At 47.2% G+C, this 12922-nt stretch overlaps 1 protein-coding gene across 1 annotated transcript in view; it reads left to right on the top strand.

Annotated features, from left to right (window-relative positions):
• Positions 1 to 12922, top strand: part of ASAP1 (ArfGAP with SH3 domain, ankyrin repeat and PH domain 1) — a 326825-nt gene that overhangs the window by 232719 nt on the left and 81184 nt on the right. The window contains exons 6-7 of the mRNA XM_065902602.1: positions 10684 to 10758; positions 11246 to 11295. Coding sequence (XP_065758674.1) covers positions 10684 to 10758; positions 11246 to 11295 — 125 coding nt within the window. The remainder of the gene's footprint in view (positions 1 to 10683; positions 10759 to 11245; positions 11296 to 12922) is intronic.

Genomic DNA, 12922 nt, shown 5'->3' with positions numbered 1-12922 from the left:
AGCCTTTAGGGTCGGCCTGACTCTAAACCAAAACCTATACAGGCTTTTTCTTTTGCTTTCTCATTTATCTCGATCTTGTAAATCTTAGCTGCCCTTCCCTCCCTTTTCTCACTATTTGTCCTCAGATGAAATCACATAATGCAAAGGAAAATCGTGCTTTTAGTTTCACTCTTGATGTAGGAAATGATGTTAAATCAAACCCGTCATTTACTTAAATTGAATTAGACAAAATATAATTGCATTATTTTACATTAAGGTATTCTCTTATTCCTTGACACTCCTACACATACCCAGTTTCCTCTGCAAAAATTTCAGTAAAACTGTACTTTCTGCTTAAATTCAGACTTGCTCGTTCCCAGTCCCTTCAGCTTAAAGTGGGAGTTTGGTCCTCCTCACCTCTCACTCACCTCTGTTCTTCATAGGAATTACGCCTCAGGCCTTAGGCGAGTGGTTCCCACTCTCTGGCTGTAGGACTTTCTTCTCTAACAGAACTTTGGTTTTTTTCCTACTCTGAACAGCTAAGGCCACAGGGCCCGCACTTGCCCTTGCATTGATCTTCCCAAAAAAGCTTGTTTAAAAGAGGGTTGTTGGTCCCCTCTTGCCCCGCAGAGTCTGATTAATAAGATTGGAGGTTTTGTTTCTGACGAGTTCCCGGCTGGTCTGACGCTGTTGGGCCGAGGACTACTCTGAGAACTGCTAGTGCGCCTTGCTGTCCTGAGCAGAGAGCCTGAGCCCCCTGGTGTTCTGTGGTTGCCGCCGTTTAGCCGCTGAGTCGTGTTCAGCTCTTTGCGACCCCATGGGCCCTAGCCTGCTGGGCTCCTCTGTCCATGGCATTTCCCAGGCAAGAGGACCGGAGTGGGGTGCCATTTCCTTCTCCAGGGGGTCTTTGCGACCCGTTGCAGGCAGATTCTTTACCACTGACCCACCAGGGAAGCCCTCCCTAGCATTAAAGAGAAGATACAGCATTTTTCATCCAGTTTCACTGCCTTATTAATTATTTTTACTTTTATACACACCACCTGCTTTGTATCTTATAATAATAAGTCAGTTAAATGAGAAATGAGCTGCTGGGCGATTATACCGCCCTCTTGTGTTTCCGTGTCAAATTTCTTCTTAATAACAGCCTATGTAAAAGTAATAGCTCAGTCAGTAAAGAATCTGCCTGCAGTGCAGGAGACCAGGGTTCGATCCCTGGGTTGGGAAGATCCCCTGGAGAAGGAAATGGCAACCCACTCCAGTATCCTTGCCTGGAAAATCTCATGGACAGAGGAGCCTTGTGGGCCGTAGTCCATGGGGTAGCAAAGAGTCGGGTACAACTGAGTGACTAACACACACACATGTAAAAGTAATAACCAGTTCATTGTTGACTACCTGAAAAATGCAGGGGGAAAAAGAGTAAAATAAAAATCACCAATCACTTTACAGTCTACTGTTAAGGGGTTGGGAACTAGCTAGCTAGCTAGCTAGCTTCTGACGTTTTTTCTGTCTATACATACGTCTTGTTTTCCTGTGACTAGTCCTTATCATACGGTTGTTGTTCATTCACTAGAGTCATGTCCGCCTCTTTGCAACCTAATGAATTGCAGCATTCCAGGCAACCCTGTCCTTCGCTACTGGAATTTGCTCAGATTCATGTCCATTGAGTCAGCGATGCTATCTAATCATCTCATCCTCTGCCGTCCCCTTCTCCTTTTGCCTTTCAAATATCATACAGTACTTAAGCAATACTGGGCTCATACTGTAGTGCGGTTTTATAACTCCAATCTTCATTTATTTATACACTTTGAAAATGTTTTCCCGTTTTGTACAATACGGCGGCCTAAGAAGCTTCGTTTCATAAGAAGCCTACAACTCCCTAAAGCAGAGCCGCCCAAGGACTGCCCTGGTGGCCCATGCTCCCAATGCAGGGAGTCTGGGTTCAGACTCATTTCTTCACCCATTCACTCAGTCAACAAGCATTTTACTGTGTCTATGCTGAGGACCTGATGTGACACAGTGGTGGACAAAACAGTCAGGGCCCCCTGTCCTCAAGAAGCTTTGCTCCAGAAAGTGAAAAAACACACCACTGACTCTAAAATGCAGACCCTCCTGAAGAGGACCTGTTCTGCCTGGTTGAGAGTAATGGGAGGTTAGGGAGAAGCTGTCAGTCCAGAGTTAGACTGGTCAGGACCTCACTGAGGCGGTGGCCTGGAGACTGGAAGCCCGCTTTGCCAGCAGCCAGAGGAAGAGTGGTCCCAACAGAAGGCCCAGCAGGTGCGCGGAGGAGAGAACGTGATGGGTCAAGAAACGGAGGAGGCCTGGAGTGCTCGAAGGCCAGTGGGAACTGTTGGGGGAGCCTAGGACGTATTGTGCGGGGGCCAGACATACACTGGGAGGGGGCACTTGAAGCCAGTTCACTGTTAAACTGGTTCACCAGTTCAGTGGTGATGTGATCTGATAATCACCTTAAAATCTCAGTCTAACAGCATGGCAGAGCACAAGAGAATGGCCTTTGGAGTCAGTGAAAACCTTCATTAATACGCTGACCAACTCCTTTACTTACTGTTTGACCTTGGGCAGCTGGCTTAACCTCTCTCTGCCTGTTTCCTCATTAATTGGGTGAGACCAAGACTCATCTGAAGAGAGCAATAATTTTAGACTGTAGTTGACCAGGCTCCTCTGTCCAGGGAATTCTCCAGGCAAGAACACTGGAGTGGGTTGCCATTTCCTCCTCCAGGGGACCTTCCCGACCCAGGGACCGAACCTGGGTGTCTTGTGTCTCCTGCATTGGCCGGCAGAGTCTTTACCACGGCACCACCTGGCAAGCCCCAGTGATTTTAGATAACATCTGTTAAACACAATGCCATCTGTCATTTTAATAACTGTTTCAGGCTGCCTAGCTTAGAGCAGGGTATATTATCATGCAGTTTATAGGAGGATGAGGCAGGGAAACCACCCTGAAACTTACCAGAAGAGAGAGTGGTGTCATCCAAAGGACACTTAGGAGTTTCCCCCTCCACTCTTCCAGCCTCAGAAGACCTATTTCAGGATCTGAAATGCTATCTTAGGTTTTTTCCCCCACCACTACTGCTGAGCTTTTTATGTGTAAAGGACTCTAAGAAAATAAACGGGGTTACATTTTATTATTAAGAGTGTGTTGCGCCAGGCATTTTGCGTGCATCGCAGGCAGTGTCTGCGTGTCTCGGCCCCTTGGCAGCGTGTGGAGTGGCCTGAATGCCTTGCCCAAGCGAAGCCCGGCCAAGTGCACGTCCCCTGGTTGACCGTGTGAGCACAGGGCACTCTGGTGGCTGTGAGGGTTGCACTTACAAAGCCCTGAGCAGTGGAGGAGGGAGCATCATTACCTCTCACCCCTCCACCTCTGAGCAGAATCTCTGTTTCCCCTTAATGCATATGCAACCAAATAAAGTTTAGCTTTTGTTGTTCAGTTGCCAAGTTGTGTCCGACTCTTTCCCACCCCGTGGGCTTGCAGCGCACCAGTCTTCCCTGTCCCTCCCAGAGTTTGCCCAAGTTCGTGTCCATGGAATCAGTGATGCCATTCAGCCCCCTCCTCCTCTTTCGCCCTCCTCTCCTTCTGCCCTCAATCTTTCTCTTAGCTTAATAGGTTAGTAATAGCTGATAATGATTGTTCATTCACGTATATAGTATATCGTAGTTGTCAAAGCATTCTGATACCTCTAAGAAGACAGTGAGGTAAGCAGTTCATTGCCTTTAGTGCCAGGCCTGGTTTGTGGTTTGATGCCTCTACTTAATAGAGTGTTTGAACACACCTTGCACAGTTCTCAGGAGCTGCCAGTGAAGCAGGCAACCCTGTGTGTCTGCGGTGAAGCAAGAATTTCGTTGGCGTCAGGCCCTGGTCCCCTAGCACTGGCTCGGGCTCGTGGAGGAAGGCGCCAGGACACCTATTTTCAAATCAGGGAGCCAAGTCAGCAAGTCAGGCGGTTCTCCCAAAGCCACAGGCCAGAAGTGATGCATGGCCTCATGCCTCGCGGCTCCTGCCAAGAACTCTTTCCTCCGGATCTTAAATGCCCTGGAAGACGGCCTGATGCCCAGGCACCAGGGTAAAGCAGCTTCACGGTGGTGAGTCACTCTGCAGGGCAGGAAGGAGTTAACACACGAGCCGGAAGACCTAATTTATACCAGGGAACCTCGGCAGGCAGAATGGCTGGGAGCTGGCTCATTACTTTAATTGGATTTTCCAATGTGCTGAGCAAGTCAGCAGATTCGCATTAGCCTTACTTACAGAGGAACTGTTTCTGTCTGCAGAGGGGAAGGAGAGAGAAGCCAGTGTGCAGTGAAGAGGGGTTGTCAGAAGTAATGCAGGATGACAAAGCAAGCAGATTACGTGCTCAGTTGGTAGAGTCGCACGTGCAGGTCGGTGTTGTAGGTGTCCTGGGGGTCACTGCCCCGCCCCATCGCCAGGCTCACACCTGCCGGCCAGCAACAGCCCTGGAGCCTGAAAACCTACAACTGCTGCTTGGCTCCTGTCTTGGGATCTGATGGGTTAGTGAACGCCTCCCCTTAGAAAGTATACCTTCTAGAAAAGATAGGCTATAATCTGCAAACAGATAACAAGATCATTTCATTTCGTAGCAAAGCTCTACAGGGGTAAAGAAAAATAAGGGCATGGAGGTGTGTATGTTTGTATACCCAGAGGAAAACCATTCATGAAGCCTTTACCAGTGGCTGGAATTGCAAGGGCAGTTTGTATAATGGCTGGTAGCATTTAAGCAGTTGTAGACAAAATGATTGTTTTTCTCAAAGCCAATATTAATCATAGTTTATGTGCTTAAACAAGTCACTTTTGCATCATTGTGCAGAATGGTAGCCCTCAGCCACCCCCTGTCTGATTTGCCCCGGATTCCTTGGTGGGCCTGATAGGTGTGCTCACAGGGGAAGCTGCCCTTTTGTAAGGAAGGAAGCAAAGAGCAGTTTGTTTGCAAAGCACGTGTATTTACCACAACCAAACATCCCTCCTGAAAGGGGTGTTAGTGTGTTACATGCTTAATAAAATGGAAAAGATGTACTTTTTAAAACATGCCCTTCCACCTCGTGCTATCTTGAATCACATGAAGAGCTGATGTTAGTTCAACTTTATTGATAAAGGAAATGGGCTGGGAGTAAATGGGAGTGGAGGAATCAATAGGACCTCAGTAAAATAAATAGGAAATGATTATATAACAGATTTGAAAGGCTTCTTTTAAAAACCTGAGGCTTGTGAAGGTGATACCAGAAGTCTGTCCACCCATATTATTATTGTGTCATGCTGACTGCATTGCCCATGGGGTGTTTTTGTTATATATCTGTTTGCAATGAAAAGTTTGCCAAAGCCATGAAAAGGATTCCTGAAAGAGCTGGGAAATTAGCAAAGAAAAGGAAAATGACTGAATCCTACAACTGTGAAGCGATCTGATCCATCTCTGTCACAGAAGCAGCACCTTAAAATATCTGAGAGCAGGTGTTCTTGGTTGAGATGGCCAAGAAGGAAATTTTTCTTTTTAAATTTCTGTCATGAGCATATTTTATTTATTTATGTAAAAAATTTTTTTTGGCTGCAGCATGTGGCAGGCGAGATCTTAATTTCCCTTCCAGGGGTCAAACCTACGCCCACTTGCAGTGGAAATGCAGTCTTAACTATTGACCCACCAGGGAAATCCCAGGAAGGAAGTTTAGTTTTGCCCAAATATGTCCTAAAAGTTTACTTCTCTTAAGGTTACTCTGCTCTCTCTCTGACTTCTCTCCCTATCTTTATAAAAATAGACAGTTAGTATTCACAAAATCTCCTTTGCCAGTTTTTGTAAATGAACCAACTTTTTCCCAGGAAATAAAAGGTTGTGTAAGTTTAATTTTTTTTTTTTTCCTATGGCCTTTTCATAGGCTTATCACTGGGAAGATTCTGAATTCACAATATGTGGTATTTTTGCCTTCTTGGTTTCTTATCAGCCCCCAAGAGTATGTGTGCGGATAACCACAAAGAAATGCGTAAGTCTTGGGGTTTTCCATCACTGCAAACTACAGTCCACCACCCTTACCCTGTGCCTCACCACAATGACGGGGCCGAAATGTGATGCTGTGTGTTTGTTGTGGTCAGTACCTAGCTTTTAAGGGACTTTTCCTCCCAAACAACCCTCAAATTCAGTACAGACCACGGAGTTTCATGACTCTTACTGTTATTTTGTAACACAGCCTTCAGGCCAAAGTGGCAAGGACATTTATGTATTTTTTGTTTTTTCCTGCTTTTATTTCCTGAAGGATAAGGGGCCTTGGTGAAAGCCTTGATGTGGGACTCATGGTTTAAAATGGTTTATAATCACTGTCTCTTCATGTTTCTGTTTTAGAATTTTCACCTTTTTTGAATCAATAGCACAGTCCAGGTTATCCCTCCCCTGACCTCCCCCCAGATGCAGAAGGTGCACAGTCTTCCAACCAGTGTCCATCCCTGGAAGGGACCATCAGCGGTGTAGTCTGTATTCTCTCTGAAATAATTTGAGCGTAGACATATTTCTTCCCTCTTTTCGTATAAATCCTTGTATACCATGAATACTGTTTTTCACTTTGCTTTTATCACAAAACAGTTTATCTTGGAGGTATTTCCAAAGTCAGACATAAAAAACTTGCCCGTCTTTATGGCTATGGATAGACCTTCCCATCATTTATTAACTGGTCCTCTGCTGATAAATACTAAGTGAACTGAGTGAAGTTGCTCAGTTGTGTCCGAATCTTTACAACCCCCTGGACTGTAGCCCACCAGGCTCCTCCATCCATGGGATTTTCCAGGCAAGAATGCTGGAGGTGGTTGCCATTTCCTTCTCCAGGAGATCTTCCCAACCCAGGGATTGAACCCGGGTCTCCCGCATTGTAGGCAGACGCTTTACCGTCTGAGCCACCAGGGAAGTCCGATAAATACTAAACCTGCCTTCAATCTGAACATTCCTGTAGAGAAGAACCTTGTATACATGTGACTTTGTGTTTCCTTTATTCTGAAAATATTTAGTGAGTACCTGCTCTGTGCCAGGCAGTGTTCTAAATTCTGGAAACATAGTGAAGACACAGACTGCACTCTCAAAGAGCTTGCATTCAAATTGTGCTTAACCAGTCAATCATGTCTGACTCTTTGTGACCCCCATGGACTATACCCCCACCAGGCTCCTCTGTTCATGGGGGTTCTCCAGGTAAGAATACTGCAGTGGGTTGCCATGCCTTCCTCCAGGGGAGCTTCCCAATCCAGGGATCAAACCCAGGTCTCCCGCATTGCAGGCGGATTCTTTATTGTCTGAGTAACCAGAGAAGCCTGCATTCAAATTGGGAACACAACAAAACACATAAGGAAACAAATACACTTATAAATGGTTAGAGTGGTAAAGGTTGAGAAGAAAGTAATGCAAGGATCTTCACAAACATAGGAAAGGTAGGTTCTGCCTTGATTAATGGAGGTCCCTACTTCACTTAACCACCGTCCACACAAGGTGGACGTGACCCCAAGTCCCAAGACCACAGGGTAGTGGGAGGCAGGGGGCTTGTGGCCCAGGAATGAGATTGTTGAGAACTCAGAACAAAATATTATTCTAGCTATCTGTCTAGGACAGAGAGTGAATCCTCTTAATCTTGATTTTTCCCCATCTCAGATCCAATGCCAGTGTTTTTCACCCTTTCTTTTTTTTCCTCATTATTACCTGCAAGCCTCCACCCCAGGGAGCATTATTATTATTTTTAAATAATTTTACTTATTTTTGGCTGTGCTGGGTCTTTGTTGCTGTGTGGGCTTTTCTCGAGTTGTGAAGAGTGCTCGGGGCGGGCTCCTCTCTGGTTGCGGCGTGCCAGCTTCTCGCTGCAGTGGCCCCTCTTACGGAGCCCAGGCTCCGGGGGTTGTGGGCTTCAGTAGTTGCAGCGCGTTGGGCTCAGTGGTTAATAGCACATGGGGTTAGTTCTCTGCAGCATGTGGAATCCTCCCGGCCCAGGGATCAAGCCCGTGTACCCTGCACTGACAGGCGAATCCTTACAGACTGCACCACCAGGGGAGCCCAGAGCTTTCCTTAAGACTTCTTTCCTCTTAACTTCCCCTGTGAAACCCGAATACTGTGGTGTTCTCTGTTTCAGTTTACATACTGTGACCCATTGGAAAGCCACAAACCATTACAATATCTGAGGTCGTTTTCACCCCACGCCCTGAGAACCGGCACCCCAGACCCCCCGGGAACGAGGGCTGTTCCTCTGCATGGGTGATGGTGAGATGGCAAAGATGAGGTGGTCTTGGTAGGAATCTCTTTGTCTTTGAAATAAGAAAGAGAGTGGGTTGGTTCTGGTCCAAGCCCTCTAGTGGTAGGAAACTGTCCTCGTGTGTCACACTGGTGGTCAGGGAGGGCAGGACATGGAGTGACTTAGAGCTGCAGGAAACCTCGGATGAGAACCTCGGGCCAGGGCTAGAGAGGTGTTCCGGGCAGGAGAGAGGATCTCCCCACCCCACCTCTCCACGTCTGCTCCCATGTTGCCTTCAGTTCAGTTCATTCGCTCAGTTGTGTCCAACTCTGCGACCCCGTGGACTGCAGCACGCCATGCCTCCCTGTCCATCACCAACGCCCAGAGCTTGCTCAGATTCATGTCCATTGAGTCAGTGATGCCATCCAACCGTCTCATCCTCTATCGTCCCCTTCTCCTCCTGCCTTCAGTCTTTCCCAGCATCAGGGTCTTTTCCAACAAGTCAGTTCTTCGCACAGGTGGCCAAAGTATTGGAGTTTCAGCTTCAGCACCACGTTGCCTTCATTTGTATTTAACATCCCGTAGAATTTTCAAAGTAAACACGTCTTCAGCTTTTCCCAAGTATCAGGGAACACACTAGCACTTTCCCTGTTCATGAACTCACTGCATCTTCACAGCAGCCACCCACAACAGGTTATAACATCCTCGCTTTAAAGATATGGTTAAGAGGATCCCAAGCAGAGCCTGTACGCATCAGCCTTGCTCCTTCACACACCGCTTTCTCCCTTTGTCGCTGATAAATACGTGGCATCATCCTGCAGTAGAATTGGCTGCATGATGACTGCATCTGCCCCCAGGGTGCAAGCTCTCTGGAGGCAGGCGGTGTTTTAGACATCACGACACCCCTATCTCAACCCCAGCATCGCAGGTGTCATGGAGTAGGTACTTGGTCAGTGATTGATGAGAGGGTGGGTGGGTGACCTGACAAGTGAATACACTTAACACGTGAACAAAATGACCTCTCGAATGAGGGAACCCAGATCCTCTGCATCCATAACCAGTGCTATGGGTCCCTGGCATCTTGGTTCCACACTGCTGAAACTGACTTCCCCGAGATGCCTAGGTCTCCTTGAGGACAGACTGTATCATAAACTCTCCTTAGTCCTGGCTCTCCTGACTGTGTGCACACTAGACCATCCTCCCCTTAGTTTCCCACCCTGTCCCCCTGCTCCCCAGCTGGTTACAGTCCTCCCCCTCTCTCCTCTGTGGACTTCTCTCTGCTCCATCCTGAAATCAGGGAGACCCAGGCCACTGCCTTGGAACAGTGGGGGGAAAAAAACCCCTCCAGCTGTAGGTTGCACTTGCTAAGTAGCTTTTTTTTTTTTTTAATTTTGGTTGTGCTGGGTCTTCATTGCGGCACACGGGCTTTCTCTAGTTACGGCGAGGGGCTACTCTCCAGTTGAGGGGTACAGGCTTATTGCAGTGGCTGCTCTAGTTCTGGAGCCCAGGCTCCAAGTGCAGGGATTTAATTAAGTCGCTGCAGCCCATGGGCTCAGCAGTGGTGGCTGGCGGGCTCTCGAGCACAGGCTTGGTAGCTGTGGTGTGTGGGCTTTGTCTCTCTGTGGCATGTGTGGGAATCTTTCAGGGCCAAGGATCCAACCTGTGTCCCCTGCATCAGCAGGTGGATTATTAAAAAGTGGGAAATTTAGGACTTCCCTTGTGGCTCAGCTGGTAAAGAATCCGCCTGCAATGCGGGAGACCTGTGTTAAATTCCTGGCTCAGGAAGATCCCCTGGAGAAGGGAAAGGCTCCCCACTCCAGTATTCTGGCCTGGAAAATCCCACGAACTCTATAGCCCATGGGGTCGCAAAGAGTCAGACACGACTGAGCGACTCTCACTTCACTTCAGTAAATCAGATGGCTAGGAGACTACATTATTTCTTTAAAATTGGGTTTAAATTTACCTACCGTGAAACGCACAGTCTGTTTTTTATTTTTTGGCTGTGGTAGGTCCTTGCTGCTGCACGTGGGCTTTCTCTAGTTGCAGTGAGCAGGGGCTACTCTTCATCGTGCTGTGCGGGCTTCTCATTGCAGTGGCTTCTCTGGTTCCGGCGCAGAGGCTTAAGCTGTTGCAGCCAGTGGGCTCACTGGTGTGGCTCGTGCTCTAGAGCAAGGGCTCAGTAGTTGCAGCAAGCAGGCTTAGCTGCTCTGCACGTGTGGGACTCTTCCCAGACCAGGCATCAAACCGGTGTCTCCTGTATTGCAAGACGAAGTCTTCGCACTGGGCCACCAGGGAACCCCTGGACAGCTTTCTTTTTTAACAGAACGTGGGCCCTGAGGATACAGTTCCAGCAGGGCGATCAAGGTCTCTGCCCTCATTTCGTCACGTCTGTACTTGAATGGGGCCGACGGTGCTCTCCGAGCCTCAGCTGGTTTTGCGGTTCCCTGCGCTCCCCATTTTAACCGTCTCCCGTCTTTATTTGCTTTTCAGCTCCAGGGCCTGAGCCACAATGTGATCTTCACCTTGGATTCCTTGTTGAAAGGAGACCTGAAGGGAGTCAAAGGCGTGAGTGTTCCAAACTTCGATTTTCACTTCAGCTTCAAAGGATCAATTTGTTTCGTCTTCGAAAATCCTAGTGGTACTCGTATCTGAAAGGCACTCTGATCATTTTCAGCATAGAAAGTGTTGTTGGAAGGTGATCATTAGAAGAAACACACCGACTCACATAGTGTTATTGACCGAGAAACAGGATGAGATGCTGTCGGGAAGATTGGAGTGAGGGGGGTGGTCTGTGCTGAGTCTGGGGTCCACCCTAGTGGACCCACCTCTCAGAAGCACCAGGCACTGCCTCATGGTTTTGAGCGGGAACACTCGCGCCACAACTTCCTCAGCTTTCTTGGGTGTAATAAGTCACGTGGTGTGCCTGAAAGTGTCCTGTGTAAAGATTCAGTGTTCTGTAATGGAAATTGTTTCTGCTAAGATGTGATTTGAAAATGATTCATCTTTAAGCAAAAGCACATTTAATCTCAATTTTTATTTTCTCTCTTCTAAGGATCTCAAGAAGCCATTTGACAAAGCTTGGAAAGATTATGAGACGAAGTTGTAAGTGTTTTTTTTTTTATTGGTTTCTTTTGTTTGTTTGTTTTTTGTTACTGTTTTAAGTGTTCTAAGAAAAAGAATAACTAAAATAAAGACAGATTGTCTTGAACTAATTCCTTCAGAAGAAAAACACTGCTGAGTCCATCCTTGTAAGGACCATGAGGCTGAGTATGCTGATTAGAAGTGGTTACACACTTCCCATGCTGGTTGTCTGGAGTGAGATGTACTTTCATTATCGATTATTTTGGTGTCCGTGGCTGGTACTAATGGTCAAGTTATAGGTCTATGGCTATTGTAGTTTTTCTTTCATTATAGTTAGTGCATAACTATAGACCATTTACCCATTTCTGGATAACATGGCAACTCAGAAATAAACAAATAGCTACTGTTTGTGTTGTGGCTCCATTGTAAAGAATCCACCTGCCAATGCAGGAGATGCAGGTTTGATCCCTGAGTTGGGAAGATCCCCTGGAGAAGGAAATGGCAACCCACTCCAGTATTCTTGCCTGGAGAATCCCATGGACAGAGGAGCCTGGCAGGCTACGGTCCACCAGCTTGCAAAGAGTCAGACATGACTTGGCAACACAACAACAGTAATGTCCATCTGCCCACCAGGGCCTGAGCACAATGCTTTACATGCATGACCTCCTCACAGCACCCCTCTCGGTGTGCAGCTTGGACTGCCTGTCTGTGGATTAGGAAGCTAAAGCTTAGCAAGGCTAAGAGGCTTCGGAAGGTCCTAAGGCTAGTAAGTGTGGCCTCCCCTCTGTTCTCTGTGACCCCAGAGCAGCATAGCATGGCTGCAGCCAGAGGCCTGCATGCTGGGGTGATCATGTAGGATCAGGGAGACACTGCATGTGAGACCTCAGCGTGGACCTGGCTCATCCTCATACTATCCGGGTTGTTCTTCCACATCCCTTCCTTATTATTGTTTAGTCGCTCAGTCGTGTCCGACTCTTTGTGACCCCATGAATAGCAGCACTTCAGGCTTCCCTGTCCTTCACTATCTCCCTGAGTTTATCAAATTCATGTCCTTTGAGTCAGTGACGCCATTCAACCCTCTCATCCTCTGTTGCCCCTTCTTCTGCCTTCAGTCTTTCCCGACATCAGGGTCTTTTCTAATGAGTTGCTCTTTACATCAGGTGGCCAAAGTATTGAAGCTTCAGCATCAGTCCTTCCAATGAATATTCAGGGTTGATTTCCTTTAGGATTGACTGGTTTGATCTCCTTGCTGTCCAAGGGACTCTCAAGAATCTTCTCCAGCACCACAGTTCGAAAGCATCAGTTCTTCTTTATGGTAGAACTTAAATGGAAAACTTTCATATGGAAAGCGCAGCTTTCTTTATGGTCTGACTCTCACATCCAGACATGGCTACTAGAAACACCATAGCTCATATGTGATGGACTTTTCTTGGCAATGTTGTCTCTGCTTTTTAATACACTGTCTAGGTCAGTCATAGCTCTTCTTCCAAGGAGCAATCATCTTTTAATTTCAAGGCTGCGGTCACCATCCGTAGTGATTCTTATTAGTACTCTGAGACATCTATAACATCAGGCGGTGGGGTGGGGTGAGAGGAGAAATGTATTTAAAAGCATTTAATAAGCGTCTTGACTATAAACTCGGATAACT

The sequence above is a fragment of the Muntiacus reevesi genome, chromosome 12 (assembly GCF_963930625.1).
Source record: "Muntiacus reevesi chromosome 12, mMunRee1.1, whole genome shotgun sequence".
Classification (NCBI taxonomy): domain Eukaryota; kingdom Metazoa; phylum Chordata; class Mammalia; order Artiodactyla; family Cervidae; genus Muntiacus; species Muntiacus reevesi.
Note: the sequence above shows the minus strand (reverse complement) of the source record. Positions and strands in the feature narration are given on the sequence as shown.